Consider the following 27,937-nt stretch of genomic DNA (forward strand, 5'->3'; position numbering starts at 1 on the left):
AGTGTGATGTGTAATGGCCGCTCTTTTTGCTGATCTCACTGCAGAGCTGGGTGTGATTATACTTGACACATCTGCAGGTTCCTCTCAACACCAGCTTCCATCTCACAGGCAGCTGCAGCTGCTAATGTATTTGTATGACGCCAACGTTCTTTTCTCCTGTTCTGTGTTAGTTCCATGTCTCACACTGGTAACTTCCCCTTTCATGTAAAATAATCTCTGGAGGCAGATTCTCATGCAGATCAGTGTCTGGGCCGTAGCCTGGAACAGCTCATGAATGTAGCACCATTATTAACACTAATGTTTTTACATAGTTAATGTAAACTAATTTTTTTTATCCCAATATTACATCTTTTTTAGTGTGTTGCTGCTTTCGCCGTCTCAGCAGTTGCATCACAGTGGGAACGTACAGGGAAACCTTTCAACCCGCTTCTTGGTGAAACATATGAATTAGTTCGGTAAGAGAAATTGATAAGGAGAAATTAATTATGAATATTAGTATTCTTTAGTATGGTCTACAACTAAAACTTTATTACACCAGAGATGCAAGTTCTAGAGCTGTAACCACCTGGACTGGTTCCCGACTCTTCATGGTAGAAAAAATGTCATCCATAGAATTCATACCAAGCATTGATGAATAGAGCTGATAAGACATACAGTTTTCATTGTTCCGACCACAACAGAATATTTGTCCTTTTTGACGTTGGCATGATCAGCGCTAACAATCAACAAATCTGTGAACAGTTGCTTCGCTGACATTTCACTGACAGATGACTTTCATAGTGCAGAGCCGTTGTTCCTCTCTGTAAGGCAGTGGAGACTAAAGGTGGTTCCCTATTTCAACAATTCTGCCTTCAATTGCTTCAGGGACAAATAATCTACCTTATTGGTGTAATGAGGGATGTTTTAAATGTCTTGGAAGAGTTGTATCAAAGATCTAAAAATCTATAAAGATATATCCAAATCTATTCATATTTTTAATCCAAATTTCATCAGCTAGGGATACGTTATTTTCTATAATATTGAACATGTAAACGTTTTGCAATAAATATTCCATGTATGCAGTGGATATACGGAAACTAGTGTCTGCGAGGCCACTGATTTTTTTTTCTTGTCTGTATTCTAGTGATGATCTTGGGTTTAGACTAATTTCTGAACAGGTCAGCCACCATCCACCTGTTAGCGCTTTCCATGCAGAAGGTATTTCCAATGACTTTGTATTTCATGGATCAATCTATCCAAAACTAAAGTTCTGGGGAAAGAGTGTTGAAGCTGAACCCAAAGGAATAATAACACTGGAGCTTCTTAAGTGAGTAAAATGTAAAACTGTGATAGTAGTGTCTACTGTGTTATATTGATATGTTACTGGATTTAGGAGATAGACATTATTAAGGGGAGGTCGAAATATTCGCTGTTTCTACCCCCACTCATCATGTGTCAGTGTATTATATCAAAGTCTGGTCAGGTCTGATAAAGCTATTAACTTGCAGATATAGGATTAATCTGCAGGTCAATAGCGTCATGAAGGTGCCCGACCGCTATACTGACAGTGAGGCACCCAGGTGAAAATTAACTTTATTTCTTTTGGGAGCCCCTGGCTTTCAGTAGTGCTGGCAAGTCCGGAACAATTAAAGTCACGACTCACAGCACTGAGAGCAGCGGCTGTAAGCATGTCCATGCACTAGGTGACAGCCAGCCCTACAGTGCATCAGTGCAGACCCGGCTGTCAGTACTTGCCGGGGCGTTTTTACTCCCACTGCTCTCAATGCTGGGAGTCGTGACTGTAATTGTCTAGGCATACCTGCATGACTGAAAGCCGGCGGCTAATTGTTCTGGGCATACCTACATGACTGAAAGCCGGCGACTCCCGGGAGGAATTAAGTAAATTTTTTCCCAGGTGGTTCACTTTCAGTACAGTGTCCAGGCACCTTCATAATGCTCTTAACTTGCAAATCAATTGTATACCTGCAGATACATAGCTTTATCGGACCTGACAGGTCCTCTTTAATGGCTGCATGAATAGAAAAAAAATAAACAAACATGTCATTAGAAATAATTTCCTAAATGCATTTAATTTGCTAATCCCAATTGAAGCTGAGCTGCAGTACCAAGAATGACCACTACGCAGTGTACAGGTCTGTGATATTCTATCTCCATTTGCTGTGTACATCCACAGGGGTGTCAGACTCCAACTAATCTGATACTGCTGACCTATCCTAAGTATAGACCATCAATAGAAAAGTCATGGGCAGCCCCTTTAATTCAGAAAGCCTTAATTGTATGTTTATTATAAAGAAGTTATCTCGCCAAGCCTTGTCCTTGAGGCTGTTATATTACTGACCAGGGTGAATATGTGGGCATGTAATGTGAATTACTTTATACTAGGCGGCTGAATGTACGTCCTGTTTCTGTTTCTTAGGCACAATGAGGCTTATACATGGACAAACCCTACTTGCTGTGTACACAATATAATAGTTGGCAAGCTATGGATTGAGCAGTATGGCAATATGGAAATCACTAATCACAAGTAAGTTTATTTGACATTTTCCTTTTTCCAGACTTGGCAACATTTGTGTAGACCAGATATTAATTTACATCCATTTATAGGACTGGTGATAAATGCATTCTAAACTTTAAGCCTTGTGGCCTGTTTGGGAAGGAATTACACAAAGTGGAAGGATACATTCAGGACAAGAGGTAAGTGGATATTCTTCATTTAGTTAATTACAAGTTAATTACATTTTTTTTTTTATCAAGAATAGGAAATGTAATAATCTAGGTTTAGAGAGGTTGTATTTCTCCAATACTCCAATAACCCCCCACGACCGCACCAAAGGAGGATGTCACCCCACCCTAATAGGGACAGGAAACACAAAGAGGTCAAATAGCCCCTCCCTCATCCTCCCTCCAGTGTTTTTCCTGTCCCTATTGGGATGAAGAGGTCATCCAGGGTGGTCTGTGCCGGCGGCAGACACACAGCATACCTTTAAGCCGGGCAGCTGGGACTGGGCAGTTCTCCTCCTCCTCCCCTTATGCTGCTCCCATCTCCTCTGGGACTCGGGATCCCCATCCCCACAGAGTCCGTGCCTGCGGGTAAGGTCCGGTGGGTGTCGGGCTGGAGGCCTCCTCGAGCTCTCCAGCCCAGCTCCTCCACCCTCTCAAGGCGGTCTCCATAGTGGAGAGACGCGTGCTGGATCCCGGAAGTGACGCGGACCGCTGATGACGTCACTTCCGGTGTGCTTTCCACCCTGGAACGCAGTAACCTGAAAACGGCCGGAAAGTGACGTGGGACGCCGAAACAGGGTCCCTTAGGACACTTACGGTCCGTTTAGGGACATCCTATGGGCACAAAAAAATATATATAATATAAATAAATAATCAGGTGTTCCTGCTTCACCAATTGGACCAAGGGGGAGGAGCCTTCCCACCCCCCTCAGAGGGAGAGCACTGAGTCCAGTCGCCTATATAAGAGCCCTGGACAGAAGACATCTAAGGTAGGACCTAATCCGTTTTTGTATTTTGTATTTTTATACACTGGATGGTCAGGAATCTATCTTCTCCATGTCTGCGGAGCCCAGCGCAATTCCAGTCCCAGTAAGTCTTGCACTGGGGGTCCTTTCCTATGTGCAGGTTAGAATTGATACATTAATTACCCTTCTCCCTCTTTTTTTAGGGGGACAGTTATCCTGCATCAGGAAATAAATCTAGCCGGAAGTGTGCTATATGTTCAAAAAAACTATCTTCTTCAAACAAAAAATATTTCTGCCAGAAATGCACGGAGAAAATTATTAGGGAAGAGCAGCTGTCCCTCATAGACGAGATCAAGGGGATAGTCCGTCAGGAGGTTGTCTTCATTGGCCTCCTTTTCCCGATCCACTTCTGATACGCCTCCAAAGGCTAAAAAGAGGAAGTTTCCCTGGAAGAAAAAAAGAGACTCGGACTCCCAGGATGAAATATCCCTTCCAGAAGACCTTATAGAGGAAGGTGAACTTAGCCCAGCAGAGGAAGGTCTGGAAAATAAGAAATATTATTTCTCAATGGAATTTTATGGAAGATCTCCTCACAGCAGTAAGAAGAACGATGGAAGTGGAAGAAGAGAAGCCCACTAGATCAGTCCAGGAAGAGATGTTCGGTGGTCTCCGCTCAAAGAAAAAGATGGTGTTCCCGATACATAAAAACTTTCAGGATCTAATCCTGGACGAATGGGAAAATCCTTAAAGACGACTGTGTACACCAGCAGAATTGAAAGACAGCTTTCCGGTAGATGAAGAAACCTCAAAATGTTGGACAGAGATAGCGAAGGTCGATATTCAAGTGGCAAGAGTCGCTAAAAAGACAGTATTGCCATTCGAGGATTCGTCGCAACTAAAGGATCCTCTGGACCGCAAGATGGACAGCATTTTCAGAAAATCCTGGGAAGCATCAGCAGTCCTTTTGAACACAAACGTAGTCTCCACGTGTGTTGCACGATCCATGTCAAGATGACTCAACCAGCTTGAAGAGCATCTGGCTATGGGCACATCTAGAGAGGAGATACAAGCTTCCCTACCTTTACTGCAGAAGGCCACTAACTTTCTGGCAGATGCTTCAGCAGAATCTGTGAGGGTAACCGCCAGGGCAGCAGTCCTGTCGAACTCCACAAGGCGAGCACTATGGCTGAAATAGTGGAACGGTGATGTGGCCTCTAAAATAAAACTTTGTTCCATTCCCTTCAGGGGAGAATATATGTTTGGCCAGGCCCTCAACGACCTCCTGGAGAAGGTGGCTGATAAAAAGAAATCCCTGCCTGAACCCAGACACTACAAGAAGACCCCCTTTCTCCCCCCTCGGGAGCAGAATCCCCAGTACAAGGGGAAAGGGGAAGTCCGGTCGATGGAGATACCCCAAAAGGGGGAAAGATAGGAATATTTTTTTCCCAAAATGACAACGACAACAGAAGCGGTGACGCCAGAGCAGTAGGGGGACGAATCATGAGATACCTTCCCCAATGGCAAAAGATTTGCTCCAGTCAATGGGTCTTGAAAACAATTCAAGAGGGGGTGAAGATCGAATTCTCCTCATATCCACCAAAGAAAGTGAGAATAACCCGTCTAGCCTCCCCGAGATTAAAAACAGCTCTGATGTCCGGCCTAAGAAACCTGTTATCATTGGGGGCTATTTCACCAGTCCCAAAAACAGAAAGACAAACAGGCCACTATTCACGCATGTTTATGATAAGAAAACCAAACGGCACTTACAGAATAATAATAAATCTGAAATCCTTAAACCAATACATCATCTACCGAAGATTCAAAATGGAGTCCATCAGATCAGCAGTTCCCTTGATAGGACAAGGATATGTAATGGCAACCATCGACTTACAGGACGCATACTACCACGTCCCTATACATCCAACATACCGGAAATTTCTAAGGTTTGCGGTGGTTCAAGAGGATCAAACGTTACATTTTCAATTCAACGTATTGCCGTTCGGAATAACCTCAACACCAAGAAGATTTACCAAAATTATGTCAGAGGTAGTGGCTTCTATAAGAAAGGAGAAAATCTGCATCATTCTCGACGACTTCTTGCTAGTAAGTCCCTTGGTGGCATCACTCCAGGAAGATCTGCAAAGAACAATCCAAATCCTGACCACCCTAGGGGTGGTTGATAAATCATCAAAAATCAGACCTGGTCCCTGCCACAGAAAAAAACATTCCTGGGTGTTCTATTAGACTCCGCCAGACAAACCTCCTTCTTACCAAAGGACAAGCAGATACTTTTGAGATCCAAGATATCGAAGCTGAAGACCCTGAACAAGGTGTCCCTAAGATTTGCCATGTCAGCCCTCGGCTCCATGACAGCCTGCATCCAATCAGTAGCCTGGGCTCAAGCTCACACCAGGGTATTGCAAACCCATATTCTCACACAGTGGGACGAATCCCCAGACTCCCTCAACAAGAAGATCCCGATCCCTCATTATGTGAAAACATCCCGGTCATGGTGGCTCAGCCCAAGAAACCTAAGAACAGGGGTTCCATGGTCTCAGTTCCCTCTGATAACAGTCACGGTAGACGCCAGCAAGACGAGATGGGGAGCCGTCGTCGCCCAAACCCCCTTCCAGGGGGGTCTGGACAGAAGAGATCAGCAGGAGATCCTCCAACTTCCGCAAATTAAAGGCTGTGGAGGAGGCACTCAAAACATCAGCTCCAAGGGCAAACACGTAAAAGTCTATTCAAACAACATGACTACCGTAGCTCACCTGTCCCATCAAGGGAGTACAAGGTACGAGAATCTAAAAAGTATCTCGGCAAGAAGATTCTTCTGGGTGGAAAGACATCTTCGTTCCTTATCAGGTCTGCACATAAAAGGCTCAGACAACATCCAGGCCGATTTTCTGACCAGAAGGAATATCCATCCCGGGGAATGGGAACTGGACTCAGACATTTTCCACATGCTGACCAGACAATGGGGTCATCCGGAGGTGGACCTCTTTGCAAGACGCCAAAACACCAAGGCAGAAAAATACTTCTCCCTAGATCCGGATGACGTGTACCTGGGGATAGATGCATTCACTCACCCGTGGCGTTTCCATCTAGCTTACGCTTTTCCCCCAATTCCATTGCTACCCAGGACCTTACAGAAAATAAGGATCAAGGAGGTCAAGGTAATCTTGGTAGCCCCACTTTGGCCCAAAAGGAGCTGGTTCTGTGCACTAAACAGTCTAAGCATAGAAGCCCCCCTCATTCTACCAGCAATCAAAAACCTTCTCCATCAGGGTCCAATACTCCATCCAGATCCAGAGAACCTTCATCTAGCGGCCTGGCTTCTGAGTTCGCAATCCTAAAAGCCAAAGGACTCTCAGACCGAGTAATTCATACCCTACAAAGAAGTAGGAAACAAATAACAAACTCCATATGCAGCAAGATATGGAAGACCTTCCTAATATGGTATAAACCAAATATGCCAGATGTTCGGCATCCTGACATGACCCAGATCTTGGATTTTCTACAGGAGGGGCTGGAAAAAGGCCTTGGGCCCAGCACCCTCAAGGTACAGATCGCAGCGCTGAGTGCCTATTTCTACCAAAGCCTAGCCGAACATCGATGGGTAAAAAGGTTCATGACAGCAGCTACTTGTCTGCGTCCCAGAATAATCAACCACGTTCCCTCCTGGGATCTTAGTATCGTCCTTAAAGGTCTGACACTACCACCTTTTGAACCTTTGGCCTCCATATAGCTGGATAAGTTAGCCTGGAAAACAACTTTTCTAGTAGCAATTACCACTGCCAGGAGAGTGGGAGAAATCCAGGCCTTCTCAGTGAATGACCCGTATTTGAGAATCCTGGATGATAGGATTATTCTACAACTGGACCCATCTTTCTTACCAAAAGTGGTCTCAGACTTTCATAGATCACAGGAGATAATTTTGCCCTCCTTCTGTCAGAACCCAAAAAATAAGAGAAGAAGAATTCCATTCTTTGGACATAGGACGGGTCATTCTTCACTACCTCCAAAAGACAGAGGCCTGGAGGAAGGATCAGAACCTCTTCCTTTAGCCATCTGGTCAAAACAGAGGTAAGAAAGTCTCAAAAGTTACCATCGCTACTTGGATCAAGAAGGCAATTGTGGAGTCATATCAGATCCAGGATATCTCACCACCAGAAAAGCTGAAAGCACACTCTACTAGAGCCATGTCTGTCTCCTTGGCAGAGAAGGCTAACACTTCCCTGGAGCAGATATGTAGAGCAGCTTTATGGTCCTCGGTCCATACCTTCACCAAACATTACAAACTTAATATAATGTCCATTAAGGACTTGGCCTTTGGGCGGAAAGTGCTTCAGGCCATTGTCCCTCCCTAAGCATCAGTCTTTGGTACTCCTCCTTTGGTGCTGTCATGGGGGGTTATTGGAGAAAATAGAATTAGACTTACCGGTAATTCGGTTTCTAATAACCCTCCACGACAGCACTGGTAATTCCCTCCCAGGCTTGGTTAGCCAATCATTTAATTTGAACAAGAATAAATATAATTTGAAGCATCCATACTTGTGTGGTCCTTTATAAAAACACTGGAGGGAGGATGAGGGAGGGGCTATTTGACTTCTGTGTTTCCTGTCCCTATTAGGGTGGGGTGACATCCTCCTTTGGTGTTGCCGTGGAGGGTTATTAGAAACCGAATTACCAGTAAGTATAATTCTATTTTCATGAGATCTGTGAAAAGATCCTTTTCTCACATTTATTATGGCTTACTTAACTTTATAAGCAGAAATGTATTCTTAGTGTATGTATATCAATCGTATGACCGGTTCCCTTCAGTTTCCATTTCAGTATGTATTCAATTTTGACCCCATGAATTCTGAATGAAACATGGAATTTGGAAACTGCTAGTTTTATGCTTGTGTACAAACAGCGGGTGAAATAAGTATTGAACACATCACCAATTTTCTAAGTAAATATATTTCTATAAGGGCTCTATTCTCACCAGATGTCAGTAACAACCCATCCAATCCACAATGGCAAAGGAATCACACCATAGATGTCCATAAATTGTGTAATAACGAGAAATTACACGGAAAAACTATTGAACACGCTTTCTGAAATTTATTTTTAATACTTCATACAAAAGCCTTTGTTGGTGATGACTGCTTCAAGACTCTTCCTGTATGGAGAAACTAGCGGCATGCATTGCTTAGGTGTGATTTTGGTCCATTCTTCCACATATGCAAATTGCCTCTTCAGAGAAAAAGAGGACTTGAAACTCTATAGCGCTACCTATTGGAAGCAGCAATCCTACAAGTCACAATCAACCCTTTAACAAGTCGCGCAATATGACTTAGGATAAAAGCCAAATCAGAATCTCAATTTGCAGACAGTGTTTCGGGCTGCTGGCCCTCATCAGTGCAAAGTATGAGAACTGATTTGGCTAGGTGAGAGGCTCTGGACTGAGGACTTCTTCCACATAAAAACTCTTCAAATCCTGAAGGTTGTATGGGCTCCTTCTGTGAACTCTGAACTTTAGTTCCTTCCATAAATTTTCTACTGGATTCAGGACAAGTGATTGGCTGGGCCAATCTAGCAGCTTTATTTTCTTTCTCTGAAACCAATTGAGAGTTTACTTGGCTGTGTGTATGGGATAGTCTTGCTGAAATGTCGTTTCATTTTCATAATCCTGGTAGATGGCAGATTTTTATCAAGAATGTCTTGGTACATTTGTCCATTTATCCTCCCTTCAACCCCATGAAGTTTGTCAGTGCCTTATGCTGAAAAATAGCCCCACCCATGATGTTCCCACCTCCAAATATCACTGTTGGTATGGTGTTTTTTTTTGGGGTGATATGCAGTGCCTTTTTTGGTCTCCTCTAACCAGATTATATTCACTCAGTATTTCACAGGCTTGTCTAAATGTTGTTAAGCAAACTTTAAGGCTGTATGCCCACGATGCGTTTTTTAAGCGTTTCCGCAGCGGCAAAAACGCTGCAGAAACACTTAAAAAAACGCATGGTAGAAGGCCTGCCATGTTCCCCAATGATAATCCGCATGTGCTGTGCACATGCTGCGGAAATTTCCGCTGCGGATTATTATTGCGGAAAAAAACGCAGCGCTACCAATTATTTTGCGGAAGTGCTGCGTTTTCGCCGCCATTGACTTGCATTAAATCGCATGGATTACGCATCACTGTATATGTAGATGCGCATTCCATGCGTTCTAATGTGGGGATGGTACCCGGGTCTAGAGGAGAGGAGACTCTCCCCCGAACCCCAGGTACCATAGAACCTGTAAAAAAAAAAAAAAGAATAAAATAAAAAAATAAATATATACTTGCCTTTTGGCGGCCTGCGCTGCACTCCTCCTTGCTTGCCGGCAGTTCGTGATGTACTGAAGGACCTGCGCTGACGTCAGAGTCATGTGACGGGTCACGCGACGCTGACGTCGGCAGGTCCTTCAGTCTGCCGGCTGCCGGGACGGTGAAGCAAGACAGCGCGGGCCATCGGAGGGTAAGTATAGATTTATTTTTTTATTTTTTGACATTCTCTTGGGTCACACTATATATATCCATGCCGGTTGCATGGATTTATATAGTGTGACCAAGTTGACAATCACTTTCCAAGTGATGCTAAAATCGCTTGGAAAGCGCTGGTCAACCCGCATGCGGAAATGCATGTGAAGAACGCTTCACATCCGCATGTCCTTGGCAGGAAAACGCATGTACAATCCGCATGCGTTTTTTTCTGCCAGGGAGATGCAGAAACGCTCAGGAAAAAATCCTGAGCATTTCTGCATCGTGGGCACATAGCCTAACCGCGCTTGAACATGTTTTTTTTCAGAAATGGAGTCTTGCGTGGTGAGCGTGCATACAGGCCATGATGGTTGAGTGCATTACTTATAGTTTTCTTTGAAACAATTGTACCTGCTGATTCCAGGTCTTTCTGTAGCTCTCCACAGGTGGTCCTTGGCTCTCAGACAACTCTTCTGATAATTCTTTTCACTCCTCTGTCTGAAATCTTGCGGGGAGCAGCACATGGTCATGGCTGGTTTATGGTGAAATGATGTTCTTTCCAATTCTGGATTATTGCCCCAACAGTGCTCACTGGAATCTTCAGTAGATGAGAAATTCTTCTGTAACAGATGTCATTAGTTTGTTTTGCAACAATACACTGTGTGCAGAATTATTAGGCAAATTAGTATTTTGATCACATGATACTTTTTATACATGTTGTCCTACTCCAAGCTGCATAGGCTTGAGAGCCAACTACCAATTAAGTAAATCTGGTGATGTGCATCTCTGTAATGAGGTGGGGTTTTGACTAATGACATCAACACCCTATATAAGGTGTGCTTAATTATTAGGCAACTTCCTTTCCTTTGGCAAAATGGGTCAGAAGAGAGATTTGTCGGGCTCTGAAAAGTCCAAAATTGTAAGATGTTTTGCAGAGGGATGCAGCAGTCTTGAAATTTCCAAACTTTTGAAGCGTGATCACTGAACAATCAAACGTTTCATGGCAAATAGCCAACAGGGTCGCAAGAAGTGTGTTGGCCAAAAAAGGCGCAAAATAACTGCCCATGAATTGAGTAAAATCAAGCGTGAAGATGCCATTCGCCACCAGTTTTGCAATATTTCAGAGCTGCAACGTTACTGGAGTATCAAAAAGCACAAGGTGTGCGAGACTCAGGGACATGGCCAAGGTAAGGAAGGCTGAAAAACTACCACCTTTGAACAAGAAACATAAGATAAAATGTCAAGAATGGGTCAAGAAATATCTTAAGACTGATTTTTCAAAGGTTTTATGGACTGATGAAATGAGAGTGACTCTTGATGGGCCAGATGGATGGGCCAGAGGCTGGATCAGTAAAGGGCAGAGAGCTCCATCCGACTCAGACGCCAGCAAGGTGGAGGGTGGGGTACTGGTATGGGCTGGTATCATCAAAGATGAACTTGTGGGACCTTTTCGGGTTGAGGATGGAGTGAAGCTCAACTCCCAGACCTACTGCCATTTTCTGGAAGACAACTTCTTCAAGCAGTGGTACAGGAAGAAGTCTGTATTGTTCAAGAAAAACATGATTTTCATGCTGGACAATTCTCCATCACATGCATCCAACTACTCCACAGGTTGGCAGGCCAGTAAAAGTCTAAAAGAAGAAAAAATAATGACATGGCCCCCTTGTTCACCTGATCTGAATCCCATGGAGAACCTGTGGTCCATCATAAAATGTGAGATCTACAGGGAGGGAAAACAGTACACCTCTCGGAACAGTGTCTGGGAGGCTGTGGTGGCTGCTGCACGCAATGTTGATTGAAAACAGATCAAGCAACTGACAGAATCTATGGATGGAAGGCTGTTGAGTGTGATCATAAAGAAAGGTGGCTATATTAATCACTAATTTTTTTTTGTTTTTGCATGTCAGGAATGTTTATTTCTAAATTTTGTGCAGTGATATTGGTTTACCTGGTGAAAATAAACAAGTGAGATGGGATTATATTTGTTTTTTATTAAGTTGCCTAATAATTCTGCACAGTAATAGTTACCTGCACAAACAGATATCCTCCTAAGATAGCCAAATCTAAAAAAACCCCACTCCAACTTCCAAAAATATTAAGCTTGGCTATTTGAGTCTTTTGGGCTGATTAAGAACATAGTTGTTGATCAATAATAAAAATAATCCTCTAAAATACAACTTGCCTAATAATTCTGCACACAGTGTAAGGTTGCAAAAGTCTTGAGACAGGTCACTGGTTTTACCCATCATGAGATGTTTCTTGTGTGGCACTTTGGTAATGAGACCTCTTTTTATACGCCATTAGTTGAACCAGCTGATATTATTTTTCACTAAGTGGCAGGATTGCTTTCTAATTACTGATAGATTTCAGCTGGTGCCATGACTTTTCATAGCTTTTTGCACCTCTTTCTTCATATGTTCAATACTTTTTCCTTGTCATTTCTCGTTATTACACATAACTTAATTTATGGATATCTATGGTTTGATTTCATTGCCTGTCAATTAGATGGGTTGTTACTGACATCTGGTGAGCATTTCATGTCAGTAGCACCTTTAGAAATATATTTACTTAAAAAACTGGTGACGTGTTCAATACTTATTTTACCTGCTGTACATATAACAAAGTGTTTGATTCTGATTTTATTGCATAAGTTTAAAGGGAACCTTTCATCTGATTCATCCTGGTCCAACATTGCCCCAATGCTTTGGCATTTCAGAGAAAATATACGTTAAAGAGCTGTCTGGGGACAATAGAAAGAGACCATACTTCTCCCAGCACTGCTACACGCAATTGACAGGAGTCTCGCTATGTACCCACTAGTGAGAAACTTGTCAGTCACCTCTAGCTGTGCTGGGAAGAGCCGGCCAGAGGAGCAGCTGGACTAGTCTGGTTTCCAGCTACAGTCCCTGGTCGGATCTTCAAAGTATATTTTCTCTGAGCGTTTCAGGGGTTTGGGTAGCATGAATCTGACAGATTCCATTAAAGCATGTTCCATTATGAGTTTCTTATTTATAACAGAATAATGTTCAAAAGTCCATATATCCAATAAGGATGCCCATTAGTCTAAATACATATATTGGTGTGACTGCTGGGTTATGGTAATTCTCTCCTGAGCAACTGGAGGCCTTTAGGCTTATTAGACCCGGTTTCCACTTTAAAGGGTTATTTTTTTGGGGGGGGGGGATAAGATTTTCTGAGAGATGGGATCCACATCTATCTCAAAAACAGGAACCCATTGCTTGCTGCGGTCACTGGAGAGGTCTGCAGAATTCCTATTTGTATGAACATTCCGGCCGCCTCTCCAGTGACAGCAGCATGTGACGGGGACATATTTATGGCATCCACATTTACTATACATTTATGGCATATCCTGCAGCTATGCCATAAATGTACAAAACAAGAATACCCACTTAGTTTAATTTGCAATTATTTTATTTCATGTGCAGCAAAAAGAAGCTTTCTGCTCTGTATGGCAAGTGGACCGAGTGTCTCTATAATATTGACACTGCATCATTTGACACATTTAAAAAAAATGACAAGAAGAATGGAGATGATAAGAAAACCTCAAAACAGGTAATTGCTATAAATAAGTATATTAAACCAATGTACACTGATTGGCTACAACCAACTTAATATTGTGTAGGTACCCTTGTGCCAGAAAAAAAAATTCTGACTTATCAAGGTGTGAATTACGCAAGAACTTTTGATTAGGGTTGTACAAAGAAATCATGGCTCTCAATAGCAAAAAAACGAATTGTCTCTCTTCCCGCAAAAATAATCAATGGATTAGACGGGTCATTTCTATCAACTTTTATAATTCGGGAGAGAAACATTTCTTGTGGCATGTACATAGTAATTATTTCCCTGTTGAAGCGCCTTAGTGTTCTCACCCACAATACCCTCTTCATGGCAATTATAGAGTATGATGCTCCCAAAAATGGCCCCTTACAGTGCATCCCCCTCCCCACATGTACAGTACTATATGATGACTCAGTAGTGTCTCCAGAAAAGCATAACACCCCCGTAGTGTCAAAATATAATATCCCCTCAGCTTGTTGCCACTAAAGTGCTTCTCTCCTGCCACAGTATGTTTCCAAAATTCCCCCAAACGCAGCATGCTGGCCCTTACTCTGTTTGATTGCCCCCATATCCTATGTGCGCATGCTCCGGAGCCACTGAGCGTCAGTGGCCACATGACAGTTTGTGAGTTCGCACGTGATGCACGCCTGTCTTCTCGCTTGCTGCGCTGACGCTCAGCGGCTCCGGAGCATGCACACATAGTATATGCAGCTGCGACGTACACCCAGATTCGGTGCACATGCCCGGAAAGCTGAGCGTCCTTGCACAAGCGCCGAATCTGCTAGGAGATTGCAGTGACGGGAAGGAATGCTAATACAATGGGCGTCGAGAATTTCAAAACACATTTGATTGACCGTGACTGAAAAGTTAAAGCTGCCCACCCCGATGACTGAATCCAGAGGTATGTGTGGCACTCATCAAAGTATGCTTGAGATAAACATGTTAGTGATGAAATGTGCATTACTAACAAGACACTGGGGCAGTTTAATAGCCATAAAGGACGTGACTGGTTCCCTTTTATTCACATCTTTCTGTCATAGACAACAATTTGTAGCTGCTTTTGTGGGATTAGATCCTGTAGGTTAAACTTTGCTCCCTACGTGCATCAATAAGCTCAGAGATCCCATAGTCTCTCCATTTCTCTTGTTGTTCTTCCTTGGACTATTTTTTGATGGTTCTTAATCACTGCAAGTCCTGCAGTTTTGATGATGCTTTGACCATTATTTAGCCATCACAATCTGGCCCTTACCATAATCATTCATCCTTATGGTTAACAGTTGCCTCCTTCCAACACAGTATGTTCAAAAATGGACTTCTCAATTGTTGCCTCACATAGCCCAAACTTTGACTAGCAACATTTTAATGCGATTATCAAAGCTATGTTCACCTGACAGTGGTTTTAATGTTATGGTGTATGTTTAAACTGCTCTTTGTTTAGTAACTTGCATTTGTACTGATAAATGCTGTAAATTAACGTTTTTAGTTGTGTGGGGTTCATGTCGCCTCTAAACAATTCATATGTGCATTTAGCTCTTTCAAAGACAAGTCCAGCAATACCTATACACGGTCAGTCTGTTCCTCTATTAATGAGAAATCAGTGTTTGAATTGATATGTAAATGAGGCTGTATATCTGATGCCTCTGTCACGCCAGCTCTATTCCCCACCCAGCGTCACTTCCTCTTGCATCACTGACAGACTCTATGCTGTGTGACTTCTGGCAAAGGAGACTTCAATCAAGTTGGAGGAGGCTGTGTCGGGCAGGAAATAGAGCTGCAGTGACGGAGGCTCCAGATCTACATTAATCATACAGCATTAGACAACAGAAGCTTTTCTGTAACAAATACAACATTATAGGTCTGCACAGGAGCTTTAGACCAAAGTGTATTTTCCGTCCGGAAATGTATTCATGATTCCACTTGCTCATTGTCCAGCAGAGCTTTTTTGCTTATTTAAATGCTGGTAGGTGTAGTCTTTCCATCAGATACTATGTAGTTATGAATAAAAGAATGATCTATATTATATGAGCCTAGCTTACGTCTTAGGGCTTTGTATAATTGCAAATCCTGTTGACTGCTTCGAATGATAACCAGTGCTATATAAGTAACATAAATCATTTGGCATATAACTTTATTAATCTGTGCCCACAAGCAGCACTTTGGACGCAGTGTATTTTTGCTGATTCCAAAGTTCTGCATCCAATCACGCAGGTAACGCCACATGTGTTCATTAAACACATCTAGTTACTGCACCCTATACATTCAATTGGGGAAATTGACATGCTGCGGCTCATAACGCCACGCCGTGGGTGAGTTGACGCGGCGTCAAATAGAAGCACAGTGGGCATGGGATTTCTTGAAATCCCATCCACTGTGCTTGTACTGTACAACGCAGTGGTTTGGACACAGCGCAGGTGAGCTGCATCCAGAAGGCTGGAAATACTGATCGTGGGCATGTACCCTTATTCAAAAGTAATGCTAAAAAACCCTTGACATATATAAATGTGGTCTGCATCAACTTAACGCCAATTGTATCATTATTACTAATGCATATGTGCTATCATTTACTTTTAACAGTCTGGAAATACTGAGGAGCTTGATGAAATGCCATTACCAGACTCCGAGAGCGTACAAGTTATTCCAGGGAGTACCCTTCTATGGCGAATAGCCCCTCGACCATCCAATTCTGCACAGGTTGGCCTCATCCTACTCCATTTTAAGTGTATACTACATAACTCTACACATTCTTGAAAGACTGTAATATGGTGGCTAAGCTGCAATACCAGTCACAACTCATGGACAAAAGTTTCACTATTACTGCAAAATAATTAGACCCTTTTTTCTCTATTTTCAGACAATCCACTCCAAATTTATAGTACCACTATATCTAATAGCTTTACTTCCAACATTTCTTTACATTCTAGAGATATATTTACATCCAAATTCCAATTATTCAGTACTTGGCATAATACATTAGCACACTTTGTATATTTAAAGAGTTGGAGTAGATCCAAAGGGGCTGTCATATGTTCCCACAAACAAGTTTAATGATTTTGAATGGGTCAAGGATGTATATCTTGTCTCGCGAAAACTCAAGTGGAAAATTTTTATTTAAGGCACATGAGTTAGCAGAATGCATATCAATGGGTATTGCGGAAGAAGATCTACCAGATTTCAGGACCCTTTCTTATATGTGGGAAGAAGGAAGTAGATCATTGGGGAAAGGCCCCTTTATGAGTTATGGGCCCAGTAGTAAAAGGATGCCTCCAGGTACTGAAACCACTATTATTGACTTCTTCACTAGGTTGGTAACAGATGATCTAAAAGCCCTGAATCGTAGGCAGAAAAGTCACAATCCAATCTGTCCTATGATGAGACAGAAACTTTGGATGGCCTGGCTGCTAACAGCCACATTGTGATTAAAGCATCCGATAAGGGTGCAAATCTTGTTGTTAGGAGTCATGATTAGTGATGAGCGAGCATGCTCTTTACTCGAGATTTACGAGCATGCTCGGGTGTATCTTCGGCGTGCTCAGGTATTACGTTTGAGTCACTCCGTGTGAATGATTTGCGACTGTTTGACAGCTTTAATACATGTAAGGAATGCCTGTTTCTGTGGCAGCTTTAATACATGTGAGGAATGCCTGCTTCTTTGGCAGCTTTAATACATGTGAAGAATGCCTGTTTCTTAGGCATTCCTCACATGTATTAAAGCTGCCAAACAGTCGCAAATCATGCACACGGAGTGACTCAAACATAACACCCAAGCACGCTGAAGATACTTGGTGAGCATTTGAGCATGCTCGCCGAAAAGGTTAACCGAACATGCTCGCTCATCACTAGTCATGATGTCTACAGGGGGTGTGTATGGATTATCCTTCTTGATAAAAGCACATACAGGGTCTTGAAAAATGACCCCACACTGGATTTTGAGAAAAAAACTAGGTGGGATTCTAACGAGCACTAAACTCTAAACTTATTTCTTACAATGAGTACTTGTTCATGCATTCCAGGTTTCCAATGTTGGCTAGTTTCTACCCCCTCTCCAAAGTTTACGAGGGGCTGCAACCTCTGAAAGGACGCCCCATTGTGTCCGGAATCAACTCTATCATGCAGAATGCCAGCATATGTGTTAAGATCCTCAGAACTTTTGTTGTTGCCCTCCCCTCATATACTGTATACGCCAGAGCTGTGGAGTTGGTAAGCCAAACCTCCGACTCCTCAATTTCCATGACTCCGACTCCACGACTCCGACTTCCTCATACATGGCTCATGTTTAAGTGATAAATTTACTGTAGCACAGATTCATCTCAGCTAAAAGTCTAGACCCTTAGATCAGGAATAGGACAGACATTTATAGGACATTTCATAACTTTCCCAAATTCGTATGAAAAAATATTCCCCACAAACTGCATTGAACTACTATACCCAATTTATTATATATTTTAGGAGTCGGTCCATTTTATACAGACTCCGACTCCACCAAAATGGGCTCTGACTCAGACTTCACAGCCCTGATATAGTCAATACTTTCTGACCTGCTACTCAGACTTGAGGAAATTGCTGTCAGCCCAGATACCCATTCTGCATTTATAGACGTTGAGGTGCTGTACAGCAGTATTCCTCATGATACAGGTCTGAGGCCCTTTAAGCACTTTTTGGGTGCTCTAGGGAATCATATTGCACAGCATAACTATCTCCTTGTAGAATTGTTGAATTTCATATTACAACACAATTTTTCACATTTGATGGTCAGTTCTACTACCAGCTCAAGGGGCACAGCAATGGGGGAGCCCTTGTGCTCCCTCATATGCTAACCAGCTCTTGGGCTGGTGGGATGACACCGTCATTTTTGATGATGAATTGTCGTCTTGGTGGTGCTACAGAGACATTATACCGTGGTAGAGTTTATTCCAGGTGGGAGAGAGATGCATTCATGTGTAGAAAGCCCAACAGACGGAGAAGGCAGGAAACATCGAAGACATGGGGACAATAAAAATCGAGAGACTACGCGCCCTCACAATATAGGAGCCTCAGGATCATCACTTGCAGCATCCTCTTCATCCTCTTTTTTTTTAGAAAGCAGGAATATTCCATACGAGCTAAGAGGTCTACTGGGCATTCCCACTACCAATCAGAGGTAGATCAGAGGGATTTGAATAGTATTATTAACTTGTCTACATATTCTCTCTCATGATTAGAGGAAAGTGTATTCTGAGCTTTACATACTATTTACCATGTACAGAACACTAGTACCATTTATTAATTGTGTGGAATACGCGGATATATGCAATATGATTTTGCTGCCTATTATAATACAGTTTACTGGTGGTATGTCTATGCTGCATTATCTAGGTGTTACAGGTACTGATTAATCTTGGAATCTTCCTGGTTACGCGCTTGTTAGCTAAACAACTGACCCTGATCTGCTGATTCGGGAATATCAGCTTGAGAAAGTTCAGTCTGGGGGTATCAAGGATGATTGATTGATTGATTTATCTATAAGGGCGGCTAGATATCTGAGCATATTGTTGTGTTTTAAAACAGAGATAATTCATTTGTTTATCTGCTATTTATCCCTCCTCTTATAGGGCATATTAGGGTATATATATTGGTGTGTTTTTGGAAGATCTATTCTTTCGGATCTAATTTTAATAAATATACTAATAAAGATTTTTTTTTAATTGTGTATAATCAGTGATAGTTGGAGTAGTTCCCTGACATAGTTCTGTTACTGAAATTATTCTCATTACATTACAGGTGGGAGTGATTCGGATAATTTGCTGAGCAATATTTTGTCTCCTAGATGAAATAAGCAGAACAGTTTTGTTGATGGTGGTGTGTACATTGCCACAACTTTTATGCACGTTCTGTTGAAAGAATACAGATCTTGAAAATTCTCAGCACATACAGCGGGTGAAATAAGTATTGAACATATCACCAATTTTCTAAGTAAATGTATTTCTAAAGGTGCTATTGACATGAAATTCTCACCCGATGTCGGCAACAACCTATCCAATCCACAAAGGCAAAGAAATCGCACCATACAATCAAAGAATGTTAGTTGGAGGGGACCTCCAAAGTCATCTGGTCCAACTCCCTGCTCAATGCAGGATTCACTAAATCATCTCAGACAGATGTCTGTCCAGCCTCTTTTTGAAGACTTCCATTGCAGGGGAACTCACCACCTCTTGTGGCAGCCTGTTCCACTCATTGATCACCCTCCCCAGCCTGTCAAAAATTTTTTTTCGAATATCTAATGTGTATCTTCTCCCTTTCAGTTTCATTCCACTGCTTCTCGTGTTTCCATGTGCAAATGAGAATAAAGCTGATCCCTCTGCAGTGTGACAGCCCTTGAGATGCCATAGATGTCCTTAAATGAAGTTATTTGTAATAATGAGAAATTACGCAAGGAAAAAGTATTGACCACACTTACTGAAATGTATTTGACATCTTCAAGATGCCTCCTGTATGGAGAAACTAGTCGCATGCATTGCTCAGGTGTGATTTTGGCCCATTTTTCCACGCAAACACTCTTCAATCCTGAATGTTCTGTGGGCTCCTTCTATGAACTCTGAGCTTTTGCTCCTTACATAAATTTTCTATTGGATTCAGGTCAGGAGATTGGCTGGGCCATTCTAGCAGCTATATTTTCTTTCTCTGAAACCAATTGAGAGTTTACTTGGCTGTGTTTTGGGATAGTCTTGGTGAAATGTCCACCTTCATTTCATCTTCATCATCCTAGTAAATGGCAGCAGATTTTTTCAAGAATGTCTTGGTACATTTGTCCATTCATCCTCCCTTCAATCCCATGAAGTGTCAGTGCCGCATGCTGAAAAACAGCCCCACTCCATGATGTTCCCACCTCCAAATATCACTGTTGGTATAGTATATTTGGGGTGATATGCAGAGCCTTTTGGTCTCCTCTAACCTGATTATATTCTCCCAGTATTCACAGGCGTATCTAAATGTTGTTAAGCAAACTTTAAACGTGCTTGAACACGTTTTTTTTCAGCAATGGAGTCTTGGCTGTGTAGATGGGTTGTTTTTCATGCCAATAGCACCTTTAGAGATATTTTTACTTAGATATTGAACACATCACCAATTTTCTATTTCATCCCCTGTATATTGGGTAAAGTGCATGTAAATGCATGTAATGAAAATTGTCATGAAGCAGTTTTGTGAAATGAAAGTTTAGGTTTATGCATCACTCGGCATCTTTTTTTGTCCATCCCTGCACCCCCAACTGGTGCTCACGCTGCATTTCTTTATTTATGGTGTGTTTCCTTCCCTGCAGTACAGCCTCCACTTTGTTCTTTTGAGCCCCCATTGTTTTTTCTGATCTCATTTTGCATTTTATTCCTCTGTAGTTTGTTAGAAATCTCTTGATGCTTCAGTACAGCACCATGTGGGCAGCTAGCACCAGTACATCTCTAGCAACTGTGGGAATAGTGTGATTAGCCTTATTTTTATATTCTCTTAAATAAGCTTAGAGATCACAGCTCAGTCTCCATAACTGTATAGTTATCGCTTTATAACTGTGTGAGGAGCTGTCTAATCATCATCAGTAATTGTATTATGTGGTACAGTCCATGCAGTTACATCATTCGGGAAGTTCTGGTTATTGAGACGGTGACCCCCTTCAGAAAACATATAAGGCCATGATGCTCCAGGGGAAGGGTGTCATTATGAGACCACATGATCTAATGGAAAGATGTATACCAGGAGTTTTCAGATAGGAAATAGGATAGGATTTTGTTTTGGTATCTTCTCTTCAGGAGTGCACTGATCCTCTGCCTCCCTGCGATCTGATTGGCTTCAAAGCCGCTTTTGCAAGCTGTATAGAAAACAGCTTGCACGTGAGCACTCCTTGCCTAGATTTTAAAACTTTTACTTCTTATTTGGTAATGGAGTAAAATAATTGAACCCATTAAAATCCTACATTCTTAATAACACAATGCTCATTCAATGATACACATTGTATCCTTAATGTTGACTGCCTTTATTTGTTATAGATGTATAACTTCACCCACTTCGCTATGGCCTTGAATGAATCTGATAAAGGCATGGAAAAGATAATGCCCAAGACAGACTGCAGACTACGACCTGATATTAGGGCAATGGAAAATGGAGATATTGGTAATTTATACTTTTTCTGTAGCAAACAGTTTTTTTATTGGTTAAATCTTTATTTGCTTTATCATTTTCTCTCAACTGTGTGTGTTTTTGAGCAGTAGATTTCCAATGGAACATTTCTCAATGGCTATCACAAACTTAAGTTATTGGCCATGAATGGGCTCCTTTACCCATTGCAAATTCACAGCAATGAAAGTTCTAGGGAAAGTGCCTAGATCCAGGTCATCCATTTGCTTTATGAATTCTAAAGAAACATGTTTTATGCAGTGAAACTATTTCAAGTCTGCCTCCTTGAGAAAACTTAAATTATCAAGATCAGATTTTCTGTGCCAAATTTTCAATTTCATTATACATTATGCTTACTGTCCATTTACTTTGAGAAGACCACCCACTAATCCCCTCTAGAAGACCATATAATAATGCAATTTTGTGTGGTTGCCTCAAAGAGATTTCACAATACATTGATTTAGGCTTCATACCCAGGTCGTATTATGCTTTCATGGTCTATGGAGTTGTAATAGAGCACTTATCTAGGTCCCTGGGGCATTACCGTACCTCCTATTTTTTTCTGTTGTATTATTATTTTTTTTTATTTTTTTTTTAGAATCCTTTAGTTATTTGGCTCATTTATATACCGCCATCATGTTTTACAGACATTGTGAGCCCCAAGAAAGACCATAATTGTTTAAATTCCCCTATAGGGTGCTTCCACCTTAAAATAAGATTACAGATTTTCCTCTGTTCTTATATATAGAACCCTATTGTCAAAACATTACATTTTGACAGCCTTTCCTTTAAAGTAGTTCTCCCAGCCAAACTTTTGTTCCCTAATGTGTATTGTGTAAGTGCATTAAAATACTTTACAAATCGCTGACTTCTCCAGTTTCGAGCGCCATTCTAGTCCTCTCCTGGACCATGTAATCAGACTTGCTGGCTCACATAGGGGTTTACTGTGGACCACAAGTCGATTTCTCAATGTAAGTATATCGAGCCTTGTTAAAAGTCTCATAGACTTGCATTGAGAAAGTAGCACCACCCACACAGTAGATCCCATATGAGCTGGCAAAGCTGAAGAGCAGTCACATGATCCAGGAGAGAACTGGAGCATCGCTGGAAGCTGGAGAAGACAGCGATAAGTAAATATTTTAATGCACTTCCACTATACTACACACATATTTATAACAATTTAGTGATTAAAAATCTGTGAACCCTTCAGAATTTTCCTTATTTTTTTCATAAATTTGACTTAAAAATTCATCAAATTTTCACACAAGTCCTAAATGTAGAAAAGAGAACGAACCACATCAAACAAATGAGTAAAAAATCTTAGTCATTTTTTAAATGGGTGAATTATCCAGTATCACATATGTCTGTGAGTGGAACCTTTGTTCTCCGTATCTGGTGTGACCGCCTTGTGCAACAATAACTGCGTCTAAACATCTCCTGGTAGTTGATGATTAGTCCTATACTTTAGCTTAGAGGAATTGTAGCCCATTCTTCTAGACCATACATGTCAAACTCTGGCCCGTGGACCAAATCTGGCCCGCAGGGTGATTTTATATTTGGCCCCTGACACCCGAATCACCACCCCTATGTGGGGCCATTATTCTGAATGGAGGACCATGTGGGGCCCATTATTGTGTATGGAGGAGTATGTGGCAGTATGTGACATCCCAGCTCTATACAAAACAGCTTCTACTATGTTATGTTGGTGGGCTTTCTTCCATGAACTGCTTACTTCAGGACCTCAGGAATAAAGGACAGGAATTTGCCTTGGCCTTTCCAAGATTTTAAAGCTTAGGTCTGAAACAAACATTGATCCTCAATGCTTATCTCCTTTAATGTAACAGTTTAATAGCTTTTTTTAATCAACTTTAATTAAAAAGTCCCCATCATTCCCTCTTTACTCTAACTGCTCTATATTTTTCCCTACTTCTGGCTTCATTTAAGAATCCCCAGTGCATGTTGGGATACTCAAACGGGATGTCATCAGGGAGCAGAGGCTACGATAACTGCCGCAGCTTCTGTCCCCAATTTGAAACAGTGTCATCGGTGACCTTCATTTCAGGGGCTGGGCTAGTTCTTGCTCTACTGAGCATGTGTCAGTTGACGATTCCAACGTATGTTCAGTACAAGTTCCCTTGTCACTGTGCGATAACCTTTTCAATGAACAGTGACAGTGCGCGGTCTCTGATGAGAAGTAACGAGCCGGCAAGAGAGTGCATGGTCAGTACGTATTCTGTCTCCATGGCTGTGCTGCAAGTATAGGACGCTGTGAGACACTGTTTCCAGACTGCCTCTTCACCTTACTTACAAGGGCGATGTTCGCAGATAGCTTTAACTCGAGCGCAGGATGGCACCTTGATGAAGATTCAGAAGAAACTTTATTTTCCTTGCTGAAATCTTGTTATAGTGCATACAGCAGCAGGTAAAAAGACTTTTCTCAGACTTCACTATTGAGGGCTGTGGTGATCTCCATTCTCCTTGCTCGCCTGGTCCATGAGCTGAAAATGTCAGAATTCATTGTTACGTCAATGATGGCAAGCCGTACTGGCCCATATGTAGCCAGGCCATTAACACACAATGATCCTATCGCCACTGTGTTTAACAAGTAGTAGTGATTTACATTCTGTAATGCAGTGTTTTTCATTCCCCAAACCTAAAACTTCTCATTTAAACCACAAAACATTGCTCCAATGGTCTTCTGACTAATCCAGGTGTTTTTAGAGAGCAGTGTCTTTCTCCTTTCATTCCAGCCATGCACACCATTGTTCAGAGTCTTTGAATTTTTGGACTTATAACCAATAATATTAGTTAATGTGAGAGAGGCCTTTAGTTGCTTACAGGGTTATCTTGGTTTCCCTTGTGACTTTGGACTATTATACACCTTGCTCCCAAAGTAGGTTCATTCATGTGTATTTTCGGTCCAAGTGCTGTCCATGATTAAACTGGCAGTAGTACATGGACTAATGTGATTCAATGGGACAGTACAGTTGAGTCTTTTTTTTTTCACTGACCAAATCTGCATGTGAAAAATATCGTAGCATTCACTTTTTTCTTCTGTATGTCAGATGAGACTCACCCATTCAAGTCTATGGGTGCACAAAAAAAAAATAAGGCAACACAGAGCCACCGTATAATCTCTTCTCTTTTTTTTTTTTTTTTTTTACAGATACATTGCAATTCTATAACACAGAATGGAGGCTGGGGAATTTCTGTTTTCCAATAGACATTCAGGGTGCCTATTTTCATGTACTTATCTTTCTAGCTCATCAGTGATTTTTCACTTTGCCCTTCACTTTGGGCTGGTAACCGCGCCCAAGGTGTCTGGTCCCAGTTATGGCTTTACTCCAGATCAGGGGGGTGGTAGTAATCCCCTACCGGCTACCTGGACAATATTCTGGTCAAGGAGCTTTCCTTTTCCCAATATCTGGAGAGTGTGCAGATTATTCTAAATTCCCTGGAACAATTCAGATGGATTTTCAACAGGGCAAAGTCCACATTAATGCCAACACAGCAGCTTCTATTTCTAGGAATGATATTCAGCACAGTTCAAGCATCAGTCTATCTTCCAGAGGAGAAGAGGCTAGCACTGCAATCTTCTGTCTAAATTCTGAAGCTGCCAGAGAGTCATTCTCTCTGGTTTTGCATGAGTGTCTTGGGGAAGATGGTAGTAACGTTCGAGGCAATCCCGTTTGCACGATTTCATTCAAGGCCCCTACAGAACACACTGTTGGCCTGCTGGGACAGGTTATTACAATCTCTAAACTGTCCAGTCCTCCTGCCAGTTCGCTATCGTCAGTCTCTCTGGCGGTGGTTGATGTCACGCCTATTAATCCAGTGTTGCTCCTTCCGCCCCATCCAGAGGCAGGTTCTGACCATGAATGTCAGCCTTATCGGATGGGGAGCCCATCTTTAGCCACTAGTCAGTTCAGGAATCCTGGAACAGTCAGGAGAGACTCCTTCCAATCAATGTATTGGAGCTTGGAGTCATCCGTCTGGCTCTTCTAAATTGGCAACACCTGGTTCTAGGATTGCCCATCAGGATCCAGTCAGACAATACCACGGCAGTGGCCTATATCAATCGTCAAGGAGGGATGCTGAGTCTGCCACGTCAGAGGTGGCGGAGAGACTGAAATGGGCAGAGGACAAGGTTCCTCTGATCTCGGCGGTTAATTTGCGTGGAGAGTACAACCGGGCGGCAGCAGCTAGAGGCAGGAGAATGGGGTCTTCACCCAGTGGTGTTCCAGCAGATTTGTCATCTGTGGGGCACACCAGATGTAGATCTGTTGGCATGCAGATTAAGGTACCAAGATTTGTTGCAAGATCTCAGGATCCTGAGGAAGTCGCAGTGGACACATTAAAATTTCACTGGTCTCAGTTCTCCCTTCCTTACTTATTTCCTCCTTTACTTTTTCTGTCCAGACTTCTCTAGAAAGTCAACGCAGGGGGGATTCCAATTATCCTCATCGCACCAGACTGGTCTCGTAGGGCCCCCTACGTGGACGTGATCAACCTTGAGGTTGTTGTCCCTTTGACTTTTCCTCACCGTCCAGATCTTCTGTTTCTGGGTCAGTTCTTCCACCAGAATTTACAGTTACTCAATTTAATGGAATGGCTGTTGAAGCTGCAATTCTGAGGGCAGGGGGTTTGTTAGAATCAGTCACCGCACTTGGAAGACCTACAGTGGGGAAAATAGATATTTGATACACTGCTTATTTTGCAAGTCATACCACCTACAAAAAATGGAGATATCTGTACACTTCAACTGGGAGTCCCAGCATTGAAGATGGGTCGTGGCTGGGTCTTTCAGCATGACAATGACCCAAAAACTCAATGTTGCCCAGCGACTGCCCCGAAACCTGAAAGATCTGGAGAAGATCTGTATGGAGGAGTGGGCCAAAATCTCTGCTGCAGTGTTAGCAGACACATTAATAGCCAGGGCAGGAGCCATGGATCCTGGCCCCCTCTGAGGCTAATTACATCAGCCCCCCCAGAAATGGCGCATGAATAAGATGCAACCAATCTGGTGCTTAGCCTCACTCTTTCCACTTGCCCTGGTGCAGTGACAAGTAGGGTGATGGGGTTGGGGTTCATGTCAGCCTTGTGTTGGCAGCTGACATGAAGCCCAGGTTAGTAATCAAGGGTGTCTATAAGACATCCCCATTACTAACCACATAGTAAAAGTTTTTAAATAAAGACACAGGAAGAATAAAATCCTTTATTTTAAATAAAAGTCCACACCATTTTTTACACATTTAAAAATAGTTATACTCGCCTAACGCCAAATCCATTTGAAGTCATTGTTTTTTTATTCTTATTTTTTTACAGGGGACAATCATATCCCTCACCTGTCCAACGTGATGAAATAATCCAGAGTGTCCCACGATGATCTCACTTCTAGAGCAGTCACATCAGCAGTCACTGATGTGACTGCTCTACAGGACAGCAGGCTGACACTGACACAAGAGTGTAATCGCTCCTGGGTCTGTGCATAGTGTTGAGCTGCCGTGAGAGAGGTCACAGTAATTCATCAGCTGATGAGCCCCAATGACCACTTACAGCACCACCGCTGCGTGAGAATTTTCTCACGCGCTGGTGCAGTAAGTGAGATCACTGGAGCTCATCAGTTGATGAACTCCTGTGACCCCTCTCAAGGCAGCTCAGTGCTATACACTGCGGGAGCGATTACACTCCTGTCAGTGTATTGCCAGGTAGAGCAGTCACATCTATCTATGTGACTGTTCTACAAATGATCTGATCGCCGTGATTACGTGGATTACAGCAAACAGGTAAAGGATATGTTGTTATGTTATTTTTTTTTATTTTTTTTTTTTTAAAGGGGACAAGGGCTTCAGGGATTAGGCGCTAAGGTGAGTATTGTTTTTTTTTGTTTTTTTTTTCTTTACTGTGAGCACAGGCGCCATGCTGATGACAACTTCCATCAGCGGCGCCTGCCCTCACTGTTATTAGCTACAGCAGACATAGGCTGATGGGAGGAGTAGTCTCTCATCATCCGACACCTGTGACCCGGGGTCAATTCTTTGTGAATTTTTGCCACGTTTTTGACCCATTGACTTCAATTGAGTCAGTCAAATGAGCAGCAGAAATCTGCAAACATTTTTATACCTGCATTTTTGCTGCGGATTTGACTGACTCAGTTGAAGTCAATAGGTGAAAAACGCAGCAAAGCTGCACAAAGAATTGACATGCTGCAAATTTAATCACACCGGAAATCCTGAAAGGAAAACTA

At 42.3% G+C, this 27,937-nt stretch overlaps 1 protein-coding gene across 4 annotated transcripts in view; it reads left to right on the top strand.

The window, feature by feature from the left end:
• OSBPL1A (oxysterol binding protein like 1A) overlaps nt 1–27,937 on the top strand; it is a 192,139-nt gene that overhangs the window by 158,232 nt on the left and 5,970 nt on the right. For 3 of the 4 annotated variants that reach the window (XM_073679176.1, XM_073679178.1, XM_073679179.1), the window contains 7 exons: nt 358–455; nt 1,124–1,306; nt 2,417–2,524; nt 2,605–2,694; nt 13,419–13,545; nt 16,126–16,242; nt 21,564–21,687. In XM_073679176.1, the coding sequence (XP_073535277.1) occupies nt 358–455; nt 1,124–1,306; nt 2,417–2,524; nt 2,605–2,694; nt 13,419–13,545; nt 16,126–16,242; nt 21,564–21,687 (847 nt within the window). The remainder of the gene's footprint in view (nt 1–357; nt 456–1,123; nt 1,307–2,416; nt 2,525–2,604; nt 2,695–13,418; nt 13,546–16,125; nt 16,243–21,563; nt 21,688–27,937) is intronic. The other variant, XM_073679177.1, reaches the window with a different exon arrangement.

The sequence above is a fragment of the Phyllobates terribilis genome, unplaced genomic scaffold (assembly GCF_046119375.1).
Source record: "Phyllobates terribilis strain yellow unplaced genomic scaffold, ASM4611937v1 Scaffold_4__5_contigs__length_816908805, whole genome shotgun sequence".
Lineage (NCBI taxonomy): Eukaryota > Metazoa > Chordata > Amphibia > Anura > Dendrobatidae > Phyllobates > Phyllobates terribilis.